Raw genomic sequence first — 17,469 nt, forward strand, 5'->3', positions numbered from 1 at the left:
TTCCTGTATGACCTGGCTGGAGGGGGCAAATCCAGGCCTGGGCAGAAATGGCAGGGGAAGGCTATTCCCCATCAGCTTCTTGGAGTATCCCACCCGCTGGGCCCCATCCTGTTGGCCCCTGTTCTTGCTTCCCATTTAAGGAAGGGGCAACAAGGCCCAGAGGAGGCGGAGCCTGGCTCAGGGTTCCCATGTGGAACTGGGAACAGGCTGAGGCAGATCCTTGCACTGGGGCATGAGGAGGGCCATGGGGTGAGGTCACAGTGCACTATGGATGGCCAGCTGTTCCCAGGAGGCCCACCCTTGCTGCCAGTTCTCCCCTAGGCCTGCGCATCTGCAGGAGCTATGCAGCCTTTCCCATTTGGGCTTGTTTCTCCAGGCTTGGGGCAGTAGCAAGACTCCCAGCCGGGACTGCTGACAGGCTTGCTGCTGACCTTTTCATACCCTCCAGGGCACAAAAAAGACTATCATGCCCACCCAGCCCGGGGCCTCAGGACCTGGAGACCCCGAGCTATAGGTTGGCAGCCAGCCCAGCTGAAGGTCACATCAGGAAACAAAAAGGAGCAGAGCTTGATTTCAGCCCTGGCTCTGTCACCAGTGGCTACAGCACCTATGGATAGATCCTGCCCCATCTGAAGACCTCCAGTTCCCATCTATGAATTATGGGGACACAGTGCGGAGAGGACACAGCTGAAAGAGCTTTTGGGGAAAAGCAGTGGGGTCCCTTTCTCCTGCTCTGCCAGTCCAAGGAAGTAAGGCCAGGGTCTGGGAGATGGTACCAGAGGAGCTGGGGACTGTGAGCTGAGGACGTGAATAGAAATGGAGGCCCCTCCCCACTAAACAACAACAACAACAACAAAATTGGGGGCCTGTTGTCATCATCCTACATAATAAAAGCCTAATATGCTAAGTGTCCGGTAGTCTGTTCAACCAATCAAAGTGTAATATGATTGGTTGAACCGCTCGCTATGACGTGCACTGACCACTGGGGGCAGATGCTCTGACCAGTAGGTTAGCTTGCTGCTGGAGTCTGGCTGATCAGGACTGAGTGAGATGGGCCGGACATGCCCTGGAGCCCTCCCAGGGTCCCTCCCCAGCTGGCCTACCTCCTGTGTTCCTCCCCGGTCCCAATCGTGCACCGGTGGGGTCCCTCGGCCTGGCCTGTGCCCTCTCGCAATCCGGGGCCCCTCGGGGGATGTTGGAGAGCCCGTTTTGGCCTGATCCTGCAGGCCAGGCCGAGGGACCCCACTGGTGCATGAATTTGTGCACCGGGCCTCTAGTTTGAAAATAAGAGCACATACAATCTGGGACCTCTGGCCTCGAGGGAGATATAAGATGCCCTGGCAGAGCCAGGAACCATTTGAGCTCAATGCCGGCTGCTGCCCCTCAGGCAGTGACCAGCTCCCCTGAGATGATGCCTCAACCCCTACCCTTACCGCTATTTTGGCCACAGACCACAGGGCCACACTTCCATCAGATCATTTCTGTGCTATTTAACGCTACTGAGTGCCCAGCACTGGAGATGTGGATGGGACTATAACCAAGACCAATGCCCACTCCACCAATAGAGAACATTCCTGGGAACCTCCCAACTTCCCCACACAGGGCCTCCTGGGTGTCCCCCACCTGGTCCCACCATCGCCTGGGGAAGTCTCCAGCTTCTCTGCCCACTGTGGCCCCTGCTGGCCTTTGGGCATGGATATGGGTGCCCAGCCTCTGCTAGCACCCAGCCACCCTAGTGCTCAGGCTAGTACAGTGTGCAGAGCCTGAGTCCTCCCTGGAGGGCGTTTCCCTCTCATCCAGGTCAGAGCTTTTCAAGGGGCTTCAAGCCCAGAACCTTCCTTCTTAAGCAGTTTCCCACAGATCCTGTGCTCACAGTAGCTGGTTGCAGGGGCAAGATGGACCCTGAGGCCTCATCTTGACCTTCTTCTGGGGGTCACACCTGCCAGGAGAACCACGGCAGCCTGCCCGGGCCACTGCACCTGCCCGAGACTCTCTTTCCACTGGACCTGGGCTGAATGCCCGCCCACTGGGCAAAGCGCCATCTCTCGAATAGCCCTCTTTTGAACCGCCCTCTCCTGTCAAGCTCTGCACGGCGGCTGGACAACGTGGGGTAGGTTGAGACGAGGCGGAGCCGGCAGGTGACGTTACTGGCAACTAACGGCAGAGGGGGCTGGCAGGACGACACCGTGGCCGGCTCCAACATGGGCCAGTGGGTGCAGGCACAGTGATTCGGGGAGTGGGGCGCTCCAGGGCCTCGGTGCCCAGTTACCTTGTGCATGAGCAGGGGTGATTGCCCTTGGCCACCGACCCCAGCACTGCAGAGTTGAGCCTTGTATTTTATTAACTGTCTCTCCACTAGAATGTTAGCCCCTTGGGCTGGGGTTGCCGACAGCTGTGTCCTGATGGCCCCAATACCGCTGGGGACCTAGCGAGCGTCCGTGTCTAGAGGACAGTGAAAGGAGGCGGAACTGGAGCTGGACCTTCCAGTCTAATCAACAAGCGTAGGCCTGGGAGCTGGGGCAGCTGGTCCTGCTGAGCCTGAGGGGGGCCCCGTGCTGGCCTGTCCTCTGCTTCTGTTCTCACCGCCCAGCATTTCACCTCCTGACCCTGGGGAGGGCCTAGCTGCTCTGGGCTTCCTCACACCCACAAAGAGGTGGTGGGGCAAGGAGGGGGACTGCTGAGACCGGAGTCCACCAGGGATCAGCCTTGCCAGTCAGCCAGGTGAGGGACAAGCAAGGGAGGGCAGCCTCAGGTGCTGGAGCCCCTGGCCCTACCCCCGCCCCACCGCCAGCTGGTGCCTGTGAACTTCTCTCCCTATCACTGGAACATCACTGGGGATTATTGATTTTTTGATATAGAACAACAGCCCATCTTTATCGGGCTGAACCCTGGCCCCGGCTAATGGTGGAGCTGGGACCGCCTGGGAACAGCCAGAGAGCAGGGTGGGGCCCCACTGCTCACCTGGGACCTGAAGGGGCCCTTCACCACCATCAGGCCCAGAGACCTATCCTGGTAAGGGGGTGGCCCTAGGGAAAGCGGTGTCTGTGGGGCTGGGATTTGGCAAGGCCTTGGCGGTCATCTTGACTGGCCCCCAGGTGGGTAGGAAGGGCTGCAGGGGGGCCTCACTCAGTCCCAGAAGTGCCCTTTCTGAGGCCCTGTGGGCAGCTCAGAGTCTTGGGGGAGGGTGTGGTGGGTGACTGCTTAGAGATCTGGCTCCTTGGGGTGGGATGTGTCTCAGATACTCTGCCCGCTCCAGGCACAGCCAAGAGGACCAGCTTGACTGGCAGGAGCTGCCATGGGGTAGGCAGTGGGTCTGAGACTCCTTAGGGGCCCGTGTGCTGGGCCCAGGATGCTGCCCTGCCCTCGCCGCGCTTTCCTTTCTGCTCCCCACTTTGGATGGAGCCTCCCCTTGGCCCCGCGGAGCCTAAGAACCACAGCTTCCTGGGTGCCTCCAAGCTCCAGGACTCCTGGTCTCTCCCGCCTTCTTAAAAAACTAACTGTCCTGGTCCCTGGGCCTCAATCTTCTCACCTGCCAAGTGGGCAGCGGAAGCCTCTCCAGCCCCTGGCCCTGGTCCTTGGTCTTAGGAGACCCTGAGGCTTGAGCACTGGGGTCGGGGTCCCTGGCTTTCCGGGCCCTGCCTCGTCCTGTAGGCAGGCTGGAAGCAGGATGTGTGATAAGGTAAAGAAAATACCTCCTGTGCAAATAGCTTATCTGGCCCCTATCAGCCTGGGCGTCCTGGCCCCTGGCCCCTGTTTTTCCAGAGGCTGACGCCACAGAGAGGGCCCTTCCTTCTTTCCAGCCTCCAACTCACCGCCTCTCAGCCCCCAGCCTGGCCAGTCCACTCTGCTCCCTGAGCTAGGCTGGGGCATGGTCCTCACAGGGCCCCGTCTCTCTGCTGTAAATGCGTAGGGGGGTGGGGGGTGGGCATGAGGGTGAGTGAGGGTCTGGGCAGAGGCTGGTGGTCACAAGGGTGAAGGGAAGGCCTGAGGCTACTGCTGAGCCCCTCGCCTTGTCCTGCCTGGGGGGCAGCAGTGGGCATCGAGCCAACACACTCGAGAATATCATGACACGACCACTGCCTATGCAGGGTGAGCCCCGCAGGGACTACAAAGACCCTTCCAGAAAAGGCAACAGTCCCTGAGCACCCGCTGACACTTTATGAGCACCAAGCACCTCCCATCTGCTCTGCCCACAAAGGAGGCGCTTACACATGGGGAGGGAGGCTGAGGTCTACAGGAGGGCTCTGGCTTGCCCACACCCCACGGCAATAACTGGGGCACTGGCCCCTTGCCCCACGGTCCCCTAGGGACAACCCAGCATGAGGCCGAGTCCCGGGAATTGTTAAAGCCCCATCTTGTGAAAGCCGTGTGTGTTTACTGCACTATGTAAAACCAGCAGACACCTGCTTTCATGGTACTGATCAACTCAGTCCTCAAACCTCCCCCCTCTGGCCGTCCCCCTACCCCCCACCCCAGTGCCATAGGGACTGGTATTATCCCCTTTATAGACTAAGAGACTGGGGATCAGAGAGGACCTGGCCACAGAGTGAGGCAGGTGACTGAGTTCACACCCAGGCCCCAGAACCTGTCCAATGCTATGTCCTTCTTCATGCCCTTGGGGGGGGGGGGGGGGGCTCCCCACTGGGCCCATCCAGCCGAGCCCACAGCCAGGCTCCACTGGAGTTCCCTGTCTGGGGGCACGGTGCTTGCTCTCACCTCCACTCCTTGCTCCTGCCAAGATGATGGCGTGTGCCCTCTGAGACCCAGCAAGGTCCCCGGGGGTGGGACAGGTAGAATTTTGGCAGGACCAGGAAAGCTCAGGGGCTGGGGAAGGGGAGGGGTGCTGTTGGGACTGCCCCAGGTCAGCCCCAGATCTGCTTGTTGTCCTGCCCATGGCCTTCAGCACTGGGCACGTCTGACCCACTGTGTGCACGTAGAGAAATGCACACACTGGCCGAGAAGTGGGGATGTCTGTGCAGAATTTGCTTCTTTTGGAATAATTTCTCCCTCTTCTTGTAGAAATGCTGCAGGCCAGCAATAAATAAATAAATACATAAATAAATAAATAAAATAAGCGGCTCGCTATCTTCAACATGGAGTGATGGCTATCCTCGCCACCCTATGCCTGTCCACGCCGAGATTATTTTTCTGGGATAAATTCCTAGAAGCTGAACTGCTGAGTCAAGGCAAGAACACCACAGCGCCGTGCAGGATCCAGCCTGGGCACCTCGGCGTGTGAGTGCTTTTTTGGGAAGGGGGTAGGTCTCCAGAGTCCACCGCACCCAGCGGCTCCAGGAGCAGAGGGAGTCTTGGTGACAGACAGGAACACTGAGGCTCAGGGAAGCTGAAGGAACAGCCCAGGAGGCCAAGGGCACTGGGACAGCCCAGATGGTGTCTGGGCCAAAGCCCTTCCAAGGGCCCACGGCCGAGGGCGCTCAGGGGTCCTGTGAGGGATGGGGCTGAGGATGGGTGGGACGCAGGAGTCTGTCTGGGGGGGGGGGGCAAAGGCGGGTTCTGAGGGGGAGGGGAGAGAGGCTGAGGCAGGCAGAGCCCCCTCCCCACGACGACACATAATAAGCCCCGGAGATAGCATCGTGCCTCATTTCAGGCCCTGCTCGGCCCTTTCGGGCAGGATATGACCAGCCCTCGAGCCGATGGCGGCCCCTTTGTCCCATCTCCCGGGATTGATCTTATCGGCTACATCCACCGCTGCCGTAATGGAAAAACACAGCGAGGAAATCAAAAGTTACGCACGGAGATAGAGGAGTAATAAATAAATAAATAAGGAGCCCCGCTCATCTGGCAGGGGGAGGGGCCCTCCGAGGACAAAGTGTTAAATCACATGGGGGGAGGGCTGGCAGGCCTGTGGGGTCAGTGGGGGCCCGGTTCCCATCCTGGGTCTGAGAGAAGCACTGCCGCTTGTCCAGCCTCAGTTTCCTTCTGTCGAGAGGGTGTGGTCAAAGAGCCCACTCCTGGGACTGAGGGAGATCCCGTGACAAATGGTGCCTGGCACGAGGGCAGTGCTGCCTACGACGGACAGCAGGTTGCCTCTGTCTCTCTCCTGGGCAGTGGTACAGGGGAGGGAACTGCCTGCTGGTGCCCCTGACACGCCCCCCCCCCCCCCCCCCCCATAACTCCAGGGAGAGCCCTGGGCATGCTTGGAGAGAGCCACCACGTTGCACATGCTGCCTTCCTGCTGCCCTGCCCTGCCCATGCCTATCCCAGCCCTCCTGGCATCTCCAGACAGCCTGTCCTCACCCCACAGAGGAGAAGCTTGAGTAGGGACCCAAAGGCCCCCTGCGAGACAGGTGACGTTGGAAGCCAGGTCTGCCCTGGTGCCTTGTTTGAGTCATGCCAGCAAGGGGTGATGGGACAGTAACATTACTGGTGACAGGGACAGTGTTAGTGACGGACGGTGAGAGTACCTATAGGAGTACCAGTGTTAGTGACAGCAATAGCGCTAGCAACAGCAGCATTGACCGTGACAATACTAGTCCCAACAACAGTGACAGTGATAGGAAGAGTGGCAGCACGAGTACTGGCGCCAGGAGGAGGGACCGTGCCAGCATTAGCATCGGCACTGACAAAGGAACAGCAAGAGCCGTGCCAGTAATGGCCATCCCTGCCGTCCCTTGGGGTCCTCTGTGGTATGTATCTGGGGCCATTTTACCAGGAGGCTCAGAGAAGTGAGCTGATGCACCCCAGGCACCATGGCCAGGCTGTGGTGGTCTGATTTTGGGCCCTGGAGGAGGGCAGGTGGACCTGCACCATAGTGATGCTTGGGAGGGGCAGGCCAGGCGAAGGCTGATGCCTAGACACACGGCCAACCGGCTGGGTGGGCTGGCTGAGGCAGGAAGCCGGCGGGAGGGCGGAGGAGGAAGCCGGGCTTGATTAGCACCCGTGGCCGAGATAGGCTGCCCTGGCCACAGATAGGCGCTCCCGGAAGGCCGGTGAGGTCAGCGGGCAGCATGGGCAGGCAGCCAGGCCTGGGCCCCCCCAGACGCCGGGACAGCCGAGGACCCGGGCCATAGCCACCGGGTCCCTTGTTGCTCACTCACCCTCCACCCACACAGTGTCTGCACCCTCTTTGGAGGGGCTCTGGGAGCCCCTGAGAACCAACTGGAGCTGGGCCGGGAGAGAGTGGGCTAGGGCCTCTCTCGGGGAGATGGACTTCAGGCTCAGCTCTCTCAATCGTCCAGTCGTGGCGCTGGGGCAGCCGCCTAACCTCTCTGGGCCTCAGTTTCCACCTCTGAGGAAGTCCGGCATCTGACACCAAATTTCAGTCTCAGCTTTTTCATGGGTCTTCCATGTTTACCCTGAACCCCCTACAGTCCTTTCTCCACATGGCAACCAGCCCGGCCATCAGCCCTTGCCCCCTCCTGCTCTGTCCTTGTCTCCCCGCAGGTGCCCCTGCGTGCAGGATCTCTGCACGCTGTGCTCTGTGGGGCAGTTTCCCTGGGATCCTCTGAGCTCTCTGTGCAAACCTCTGAGGGTCAGGGGCTGCTCACCCCAGCCCCCTAACCACCCTCTATTCCTGTCCACATTCCCTGCTTAGCCTGCGCCCCTTGACGACTGCTCTCTGTGCTACTGGCTGCAGCTCTTAGAGGGCAGTGGCTGGTCTGTTTTGTTCATGCTACACCCCCAGTGTCTACAACAGGGGCTGACACGCAGTAGGCACTTAATAAATAAAGGTACTAGCGAGTGAGCGAATGGGGATAAGCTCCTACGGAAGAGTTGGGTGGGAAGTCTTACCAAAGATCTGCCCACCGATAGCCTGCCCCTCCCAGATGTTCTGACCACCCCCCAAAACCTGCGACCCCAAGGCCCAGGTGCCTTTGTTGTGGGGAGAGGTTGGAGTCAGGACAGGCCAAGGAGCAGCTGCCTGGCAGGGCTGATGTGGGTGCCAGGTGGTCAGCTCCTCTGCATGAGGAACTGCTGAACACAGTGAGGAGACTACCCAGGGCTGAGGGGGGTCAACAGCCTGGGCATAGGGGGAGCCATGGCCATCTCTGTGCCTCAGCACCCCAGTCAGAGGCCATGGGCTCATAGTCCCACTTCAGCCCTGTCCTGGGGGTCCCGCCCACAGGGCCTTGTTCAGAGAGGTGGGCAGTTCTGAGTTTTGGTGGTGGACGCAGGCTAAGGGTTCAGGCCCTACCCTGGCTTGGGGACCGATGCTCTGGGGAGGGGTCATGGAAAGAGCTTGGGGTCTGGGGTGGCGGGCAGCCTAGGTATCCATCAGCCAGCCAGTCACCCTCAGCTTGTGCTGGCCAAAGCCTGTGACCTCTGAACTCCGTTTCCAAGACAACCATTACAGATAGGGCCCCCATGCTCTGAGCTCACCTCCTCATCCCTGCACTCCAGACCCAGCCAAGAGCACTCTTGCCTCAGATCTCCTGCCTGCACTGTGCTCTCTACCTGGTACACTGTCCCCCGACAGCAGCTGGTTCCCCTCACTCTTGTGGTCTTTGCTCAAACATGGGCTCAGCAACACCTACTCTGGCTACCCAATTCAGAATTGCTCCCCTTCTTTCTTTTAGTCCAGAGCCTCAGCCCCTGGAACACATGACATTTTTACGTCATTATTTAGTCTCTGTCTCCCTGACTAGAACATCAGCTCCCTGGGCCCCTGGACTCTGTCGGCACCAAGCAGGAGCTTAATACACAAGTGTTTGTTGAATGAATAAACTACCGCCTTCCCTTCCCTTGCCCACTCCTGGGTTGCAGATCCCATGGCGCTCCTGTCTGATGGACTCTGCTGGCACCTGCAACGTGCCTGGCCCTGTAGGTGCTCGGGAAACACCTGGGAAGAAAGGATGGCCAACTGCGGGGACACACAGACTGCTCCCCAGGTTTTCGCTCCATTTCCCTGAGTCTCAGTTTGCTCAGCTCTGAAGTGGGAGGTCAGGGCCATGTAGAGCCAGCCCGCTGGGTGATCCTAGGGAACACGTGCCTCTGGGGCACCTGGTGTGCACCCCCTTCCCTGGGACATCCAGAAAGACCCAGCCGCTGAATCTGGTCTCTGGAGCTGACTCCAGCTTGACCCCTGACATCAGCCATCATCCCCCTCCATGGCCCTCCCCTATCTGTTAATCTAAGACAAATAGGCCTATCAGGCTGCCATGCCAGGCCCGGTGATAAAGCAAAATAGCTGAAATGATTTTTCCCACCCACACATGCCGAGCTGGCGGGAGGGGACTTGTGGCGGGCAGTATCGGCCCATCTCCTGGGCTGTCCATCAGGACAGGCCGTCCTGCCTCAGCCGCCTGCCCGCCCACTGCCCGATAACAAACCTTGAGGTTTGCATAGAAACTCCAGGCAACAAGATTAGTCAGCCGAGCTCGGCCCAGATAGTCGGCCCTACGCCCTCGCTCACCCTCCAGGGCGAGGTTTCCCAGCTTCCAGCAGGCCCCCTGGGTCCCTGCGGGTGGGGGAACCAGGCTCCAATCCCGCCCGGCCCCCCCCCCCCCCCCCCCCCCGCCCTCCCAGCAGGAAATGGCTGACAGATGCCTCCTCCAGCCCCTCACAGCAGGCGCTTCCCAACCTATTCACCATATGGCAGCTGACCAAATGCCCCACTTAAAACCCTGCAGCCCCCCATTTTATAGCCAAGAAACTGGAGGCGTCTCCCCACAGTCCATGGCATTGAGCCCATGCATGCCCCATCCTACCTCTCCCCACCCCCACTCCAGCCTCTAATGCCTGAGCCACACCCACACTTCAAACCTCAGGACCTGTTCATGCTAGCTCCTCACTTGAACACTCGCCCCACTCCAATTTGTCCTTTAGGCCTTGGCTTGGGGGTTAGGGGTAAGGTGCTGACCTGGCACTGACCATCTGGCTGTTCCCTCTGCCGACCTGCAGTGTTGTGGGAACATGGCCAGCCTGCCCATCATTCCCTCCAGGGCTGGGGATGGAGCTGGGGACAAAGAAGGTGACACTGATGTTTGGGCCATTGGGTTTATTTTTTAAACAGTGGTCACCAGGAAAGAGCTCCAGGTCCTGAGAACTGATAGGTAAAGGGGACCTCACTCCTGGGGCCCTGACCACACAGCCAGGGATGGAGGGGTGGAGGCAGGGCACTGAAACGAAGCCTAGAGATACTTCCTACCAAACAGGCGCAGCCTCTCAGATGCCAGCTCCCTGCCCACTGTGAGCTGGATGACCTTGGCCATGCCACTGCATCTAGCCAGGCCTCAGTTTCCCTAATTGTAAAGTGGTGCTCACCAGGTCCTGAGCACACACGCGGCCACACTGTGCTCCATATTCCTTCTCTTGGCTGGTGTGGGTCCTCATCCCCGCTCCATGCCCCTCTCTCTTGAAACTGGGCTGCCCCAGACAGGGGTTTTGAGGCCCAGGAAAGTCCACCTCAGTCTCAGCTCTAGGGAACCCCAGCCCACTCCCCCACCAAAAGCCCTGGATTTTGGGGGAGCAGAACCAACTCACCCCTGGAGTCAGGTGCGACAGACTATGGCCCTTGTGGGGACTGTTTGCTACCCAGTCTGGGGCTCAGGGCAGGTTGATGCCAAGTGTCGATGAGTGAAAGGTGGTGGCAGGTGGTCCCCAGCTCTGTGCCCCCTCGCTTCCTGCTCCAGCTCAACCTCTTCCTACCCAGTGCCCGCCTGTGCCCTCGTGATAAAGCCAGGCTGTGGTCCAGCAATCAGTCTCGCACAGGAGGCTGCCCACTGCCCACAGGCCTCTCACCCGTCAGTGGTCCTCTCACCTTGTATCCTGGCCCCCACCCTCCCAAGGCTCTGCCCAATTGGCTTTATTTTGTAAACAGTGGTCACCAGGAAAGAATTCCAGGCCCTGAGACCTTAGGGGGGAAAGGAACCCTGCTCCTGGGGCCCTGATCACACAGGCAGGCCACAGGCTGGGTGCCCTGACCACTAAATGTGCCCCTGGCCACCGCCTTCCTTCCTAAGCCTGTGAAGCCCGGGCTGTCCTCATGGTCACTTGATGTCCCTGGGTTGGGGGGGGGAGCCCTAGAGGCCTCCTGATTCCCCTCCTGCTCCCCAGCGAGTACAGCACCCATGGTGATCAGCCCTACGCTCAGCATCCAGGGCATCCGGATCACCCTGCCTCCAAACAGGCGGCCGGAGAGCTAGACAGTGACTGTGCTCTTTGGCGTCCCCTCTGTGCTGGGCAGAGAGGGTGGGAGGGGAGGGAGGGTGGGAGGTCAGAGGAGTGAAGCCTTCTCTGGCCACCCCAGGGGGGCAAGTCACCCTCCCTCTGCTGGCCGAGGGGCTACTCGGTGGGAAGGGACCCTAGAGGACTACCAAGGGGAGGGGACCCCAAACACTGCAGCTGCTCCCTTCATCAGTCTCCTCGTGATCTGCCAGGCAGGCCCAGGCCATGCTGACTGCCATTAGTCAGAAGCTTGGACAGAACCATGAGGTGGGTGTCAGGCCCAGGACCCCTACACAGATGGGAGCCTCAGGGCTCTCAGTCCTAATGGGGGTGCTTGTCTGTCTGACCTGCTTTTTCCTGATGTTAAGTGGAGAGGTGGAGGGGAACGAGGGTAGTGGGAGGGGAGGGCACAGGACACAGAGAGGGACATGGGGTGGGTGGAGCCATCCCCTGAGGAGCAGAGAGCGCTGGGCCAGCGGAGCAAAGGTAGTGGCAGCTGCCCTTCCAGACAGGATTTGGGGATTATAGATTTTAGCTTGTAGCTATTTGCATATCAGAATTTTAAACAGTCAGCCCCTCTAGCAAACAAGGTCATTTCAAAGATAAAACTCCTGAGCTCTCCCTCTTCCTGTTGCCTGCCCCCTTCCCTTTGAGCTGGGCTGAAGGCTCAGCTCCCATCCCCACCTCCTCTCCTTTGGGACCTGACCCTACCTACCCACTGGTCCCTCCCCACTCCTCCTCCTCTCCTCAGGCCCTAGGGCCTCCTTGCTGGGCTTTGGTCCTACCTCTGAGCCTTAGCATGGGCTGAGTCCTTGCCTGGCACCCGCCCCTCCCACGCTCTCAGACCTCCTGCCCTGTTGGGCCCTTCAGGGTCACACACTCCCCAGGACTGCTCACAGTTGGTGCTGCTTGAGCCCCGTGAGGTGAACATCTCTGGCACAGCTACCATTTCTCCAGCATTCACTCGGCGCACCTCTGCCCTGGCCCTCACGCACCCCAGGGGGCTCGGAGGAGGAGGTGACATCCTAGAGACCACACTGCGATGCCACTGCAGAGCTGGGCCTCAAACCCATCCTGGACCTGGGCTCTGACAGACAGCACATCCGGCTCTGGTGCAGTGGGGGCGCCTTGGGTGAGGGGTGGGCAATGGCATCTGTGGGGCCAAGACGAACACCACCCACAGGGGAGTGAAAGGGGCTTCTCCCTGCTCCACGGGTGCACGGCTTGGCTGGCCCCAGGAGTGGAGTTCGGGTTGTGCCGGATCGTGGCTTCTCCCCGTAGAACTGCCTGTACCCCCAGTCCCAGAGGAACCCAGGCAGCCGGGGCAAGATAACAGCCCTCAGGGTGAAGCCGAGGCGAAGTGCTCACTGCACCAGGCATGGCGCTCTCCTCACAGCTCCCTCAAGGGGCCGGCACTCTCCTCAGCTCTGTTGGACACATGTGGAAACTGAGGCCCAGAGAGGACAAGCGACCTGCATGTGTGTGCATGCTCCCCGAAGACTGTGCTCACAGCAAAGTTTGGACCCAGGCCAGGCAGGCTGACTTGGGGCCTGTGCTCCTGCTCTCAGGACAGCTTGAGGGTCCCACTGGAAGCAGTAACACCTGAGAACCAAGCCACCAGCAGCTGACACAGTTCAGAGCTTTAGAAAAGGAAAACCAACACCCGGAACATCTCCCCAGCCTGCCTTTGGAGCTCTGGAGTCACCAGGTCTCAGCCAGTGGTAGGAGGAAGCCAGGGTAGGGCACTAATGGGGCCTGGAGACGATGGGGTGGGAGAGTAGGCATGGTCACCGGCAGGCCCCGGGACCTGCACTCCAGGGCTTACCGAGCCCTTGCACACCCAGGACCACACTGCACATGCAGTGTGTGTGGAGGGCCTCCTGGGAGGAGAGGCCTCCCTTCTGCCCAGCGCCATGTGGGTGCCTCCTGGGGGTTCTCTTGGCCGTCTGCTTGGGCCCTGACCACTGGAGGCAGGGCAACTGCGCTGAACCCACCGTGCAGCTGCAGAGAGGGACACTGAGGCCCGGCCTCTCTCTCGGGCTGCTGCCACCTGGGTCCCGACCAGCAGATGGCAGCCAGAAAGGTGAGAGGGGGCAGCCAGAATGGGCTGCAGCATGTCTGCCGAACTCTGGGCCCTGTGAGGTGGCCGGCTCCCACCCTCATGCAGGCCAGATGGGAAACTGAGGCTCGGGCCCAGGCACTGGCCCAAGGCCAGGCAGTGTACGGTGCACTGTGGTCCAAGCTGCCACCCCCATCCCAGAGGGGAATAGATGGGTGGTGCCCCCAAGCCTGCCTCATGAGCTGCTGGTGAGGATAGGGGCTATATTTTTCCTCACACATGGGGTGAGGGGATTAGCTGCAGGCCAGGGATAAAAAAAATAGGGAGAGAGAGAGAGAGAGAGAGAGAGACAGGGAGAGAGAGATGCTCACACATGACAGGCAGAGGGGCTCAGAGGGACAGAGAACAAGAGAGAGGGCCTTAAACGTGCAAAGAGCGCCAGGACTTGCCCATGACGGTGGCCAGGCACTGGCTGCACCCTACCCTGCAGGCGGTCACTGCTGGGCAGTGCCCTCGGGGACACCAACCCAGCTGGGCCCTGATGAAGCCCTGCCGCCCCATTGCTGGCACGGGTGGCCCCTGTGAGATAAGAGCCCACTGGGCCTCTCTGGCTTCCCTGGGCGGGCGATAAGTGTGGCTGCTTGGGGGCTGATAGGGGGCAGCCACCGCGGCGGTTGGCCAGTGGCCACTTATCAGCCCATCGCTGCCCATTTCATATCTGTGGGAGCTGATAGGGAGTCCCCTGGCCCCCAAGGATGCAAATAGTGTAGGAAGCTTCTGGGGTACTCCGGCCCTGGCCTGGGGTCAGGTTCTGATCTCTAGGGGCTTATGTTTCTATGTGAAATGGGCTGATGATATTACCCTGCAGGGTGGACAGGACCGCCTGGGTGATCACTCAAGCTGGAGCTCACAAACCCATAGCCGACTCTGGAGCCAGTTGGTGGGTCCAAACCAATGGCTCTGCCACTTTGCAGCTGGTGACCTTGGACAATCCCCTTGGTCACTCGGTGCCCCTCTGCTCCGGCGAAGACTTCCCTGACCCCCCATCAAGGTGAGGCCCTCACCATGTACCTTCTTCCCACTGGTCGGTCATGAACCTCACTTGTATTATTATGCCTGTGTGTGTGTGCATGCTCCCTGAAGACTGTGCTCACGGATTCTGGCACATAACAGGTGTTCCATAAATGCTTGCTGCATCACGCATGTGCCTGGCATGAGTAGTCTCCCTTCCGTCCTTCCAGTCACCAAGGACCACACCCTGCCTCCTCCTCCCCAGCTCTCCAGCCCTCCATGGCAAGCTGTACCTGCGCCTGGAGATGTAGCCCTGCCAATTCCTCCCACACGTCACCCCGTGTCCCTGAACCAAAGAACCGTGGAGACAACCGGCATTCTTCCTTCTCTTCACAAATGAGTGGAACTGGGGGGTGGGGGGCCAGAAGGAACACATTTGGTGGGACTTCCAAGGTCAGAATTTCAGCTGCAAATTGGAGGGCGTGTGATTGGCGGCCCAAAACCACCTTCAAAGACATTCCCTGTGGTCCAGGACCAGGCAGTTTGCAGCTACCTCCCACCTCCCGGGTGCCCGCAGCCACCTCTGGGCCTGAGCACCTGTACAGCTCTAAATCCCCAGCCCAGGTGGAAGGCTCTCCACACCCCCCCATCCCCTGCCCTGGCTGTTTCCCCCTCCTCGGATGTCTTTCCCTGCCTTCATTGCCTGCTCCTCTTTCCCCTCCTAGGAATCCACTTTGGTCTGCCAGGCCTGGGATTCAGCTCTGAGCATCAGCACAGCTCGGTGCTGGCCTCCAGCGATACCACTGGCCCCACAGGCAGGCTGGACTTTGGAACAGGCCTGGGCCCGGTGGGTTGCCACCGATCTCTCCAGCCAGCAGGCCAGTTCTGTCCCACGTGAGCCGTCAGAGTGCTCAGCTCCAGGACTCCCAGAAGGCTGGGCCTGGGGCCACCCAATGCTGCTGGACATGACTGCAGGCATGGTTACCTGGCCCGCTCCACGAGCTGCTGGCCTCCTCCTCCAGACTCGTCTCTGGCTCCTGCCCCTCCATCTCCTTGGAGCCTTCAGGGGATGTGGGGTGCGGTGTTGGCGGTGGGGGCAGGGGATTAGCTTCTGCAGAGAGGAAAACACCATCAGGCCCCACCAAGCTCTGGGTACCAAGTTGCCTGACCTCTTGACCCATCCTTGGTGGCCAGGAAGGACACCAAGGCCCAGGTAAGCATGTGCCTAAGGTCACCCACCCCTAGACTTGCTCTAATTGGGGAGGATCAGGCACCTCAGTTTTTCCCCTTGGCCTTTAAAACCCCTCATTCCCTTCATTAATTGTAGCAATAATAATTGCTATTCCAGCTGCTGTTAATAATTAGAGTGCAGGATGCCCTACTGGGCACGCCCAGGCCAGGGGCACACATGTGGGCTCCGCCTTCCCTGTCTCCTCCACGGGCAGCTGGGGGCCTCTCCAGCAGGCCCTGCACCCAATTCCAGCCCAAAGGGCATATTTGCCTTCCCTGCTGGCCTGATAACTACCTCAGCCCCCAATCGATGAGCTCCCATAAAAGCCCCCCCCTTGGTGACGTCACGCGCCCAGCAGATTATTAATACCCGAGATAAGGGCCATGATTAACATCAAATAAATCAATCACACAGTATAAAAGTCCTATTATTTTTGGCTATAAATCAACGTGGCTGGCATTTGAGCTCCAGCCACTGAGAGGGAGCCGGGCTGGGCCCGCCCGAGAGGCAGATATTGCTCCTGCTGCCTTATCTCGCCCATCACCGAGTTATCACCACGGCCTGTGCCAGGTGCAACCCCGGCTGTTTTTTCCAGCTCCTTCCCCACCCCACCCCCGTGCAGCCCCAGCTCCCAGATCAGATAAGGGGCCCAGCACCCTAGGAAAGCCACCGGGTCAAAGTCCATAAGTAACCAGCCATTTGCCCTTTGGCAGATCAAGGCCCTGCGAGGCCTCCCATTAGTGCACAGCAGCTAATAGTAATCGTGATGGTGTAAAGGGGCCCCTCACACACTCCCTCAGCCCCATCGGCCACCCCAAGGGGTTCACGCCCAGTTACAGATTCAGAAACAGGCTCAGGAAGGACAGGTGCATGGGCTGGGGACCAATGGGAGGGAAGGCTGGTGTTCCATCAAGCAATGTGAGATGATGATGATGGTGGCAGAGATAACAATAATGAATCAGAACTGGTACCAGAGGCCAGGCTCCTGATCCCTTCACATGGCCGCACAGTCCCCAGTGAGCTGAGGGTGATGGGAGCCCCAGCCTTGGGCTCAAGTCCCACTGGCCCCGCCTCCTCTCACTGTATAGCCCTGGTGACTCCAATGGGCCTGCTACTGGGAAAAGGGACACAGGGGACCAGGCTTGTTGGGCTCCTGAGCTTGTGGTGACCCCGATGCTCTGAGACTGGGAAATGCTGGGGGTGGGAGGGTCCACAGTGAGAAGGAACCTCCCTGTCAGAGACAAAGGTCTGTCTGGGATATCTGCCCGCCTCCTGCCCCTCCTCGGCTTCTGGCCGCCCCCCTCCCCTGCAGAGCTCTCCTGCTGTCTACTCTATATCTCTTCAATGTTGTCTCCCGGCTTCCCCCATCTCTCCTTCACTCCAGTCATGCCCACCCACTTACTACTCTCCCAAATGGGCCAGTTTGTGGCTGTTTCCTCCATCAGAATATGGCCTGGGGGTAACTCAGCCTGGGTGTGCATTCGTGGTATGAAATGGGAATGGGAGTAAAATCACCCCCAGGGCCATGGTGGAGGATCCAGGGAGGCAGAGGAGAGGGAGCTGGGCTCACAGCAGATGGCCCAGGCAGAGCCCCGCCCCCTCGTCCTCCCACTACTAGCCTTCCAGTCTGTTTCTTCTAGATCACAGGTCAGGTGCTGACCTCCCCCAACACCTCTGCTCAGTGAGGCCCCTCCCTCTAGGGGTCTCGGGGATGTCTGGGGGTACAGCTATCCTGAGCCAGCCTCCTGGTGTCAGGTTAATTCACCCCTGGGTGGAGGGCTGCCTCTCCTTCCAAAACTTATTCTCAGCTTGAGAAATGAGTCCCACCCTCCACTGGGGAAACTGCCACCAGGAGGTCCCAAGAAGAGATTCTGGTGCCTGGGGTGGGATGGAGAGCAGGTGGGGAGACAGGGGGAATCAATGTGAATCCAGACTTGGGGGTCAGATCCTTGATCAGGTGCGTAGGCTGTGCGACCCTGAGCAACTCATTCACCTCTCTGGGCCTCATTCTCTCATCTATAAAATGGGTTACCCCCAGTTC

At 59.6% G+C, this 17,469-nt stretch overlaps 1 protein-coding gene across 1 annotated transcript in view; it reads right to left on the reverse strand.

Annotated features, from left to right (window-relative positions):
* ZFPM1 (zinc finger protein, FOG family member 1) overlaps positions 1–17,469 on the reverse strand; it is a 71,175-nt gene that overhangs the window by 24,068 nt on the left and 29,638 nt on the right. Inside the window, exon 3 of the mRNA XM_054710859.1 lies at positions 15,183–15,308. Within this exon, the coding sequence (XP_054566834.1) occupies positions 15,183–15,308 (126 nt within the window). The remainder of the gene's footprint in view (positions 1–15,182; positions 15,309–17,469) is intronic.

Source organism: Eptesicus fuscus, chromosome 21 (genome assembly GCF_027574615.1).
Source record: "Eptesicus fuscus isolate TK198812 chromosome 21, DD_ASM_mEF_20220401, whole genome shotgun sequence".
NCBI classification, from domain to species: Eukaryota; Metazoa; Chordata; class Mammalia; order Chiroptera; family Vespertilionidae; genus Eptesicus; species Eptesicus fuscus.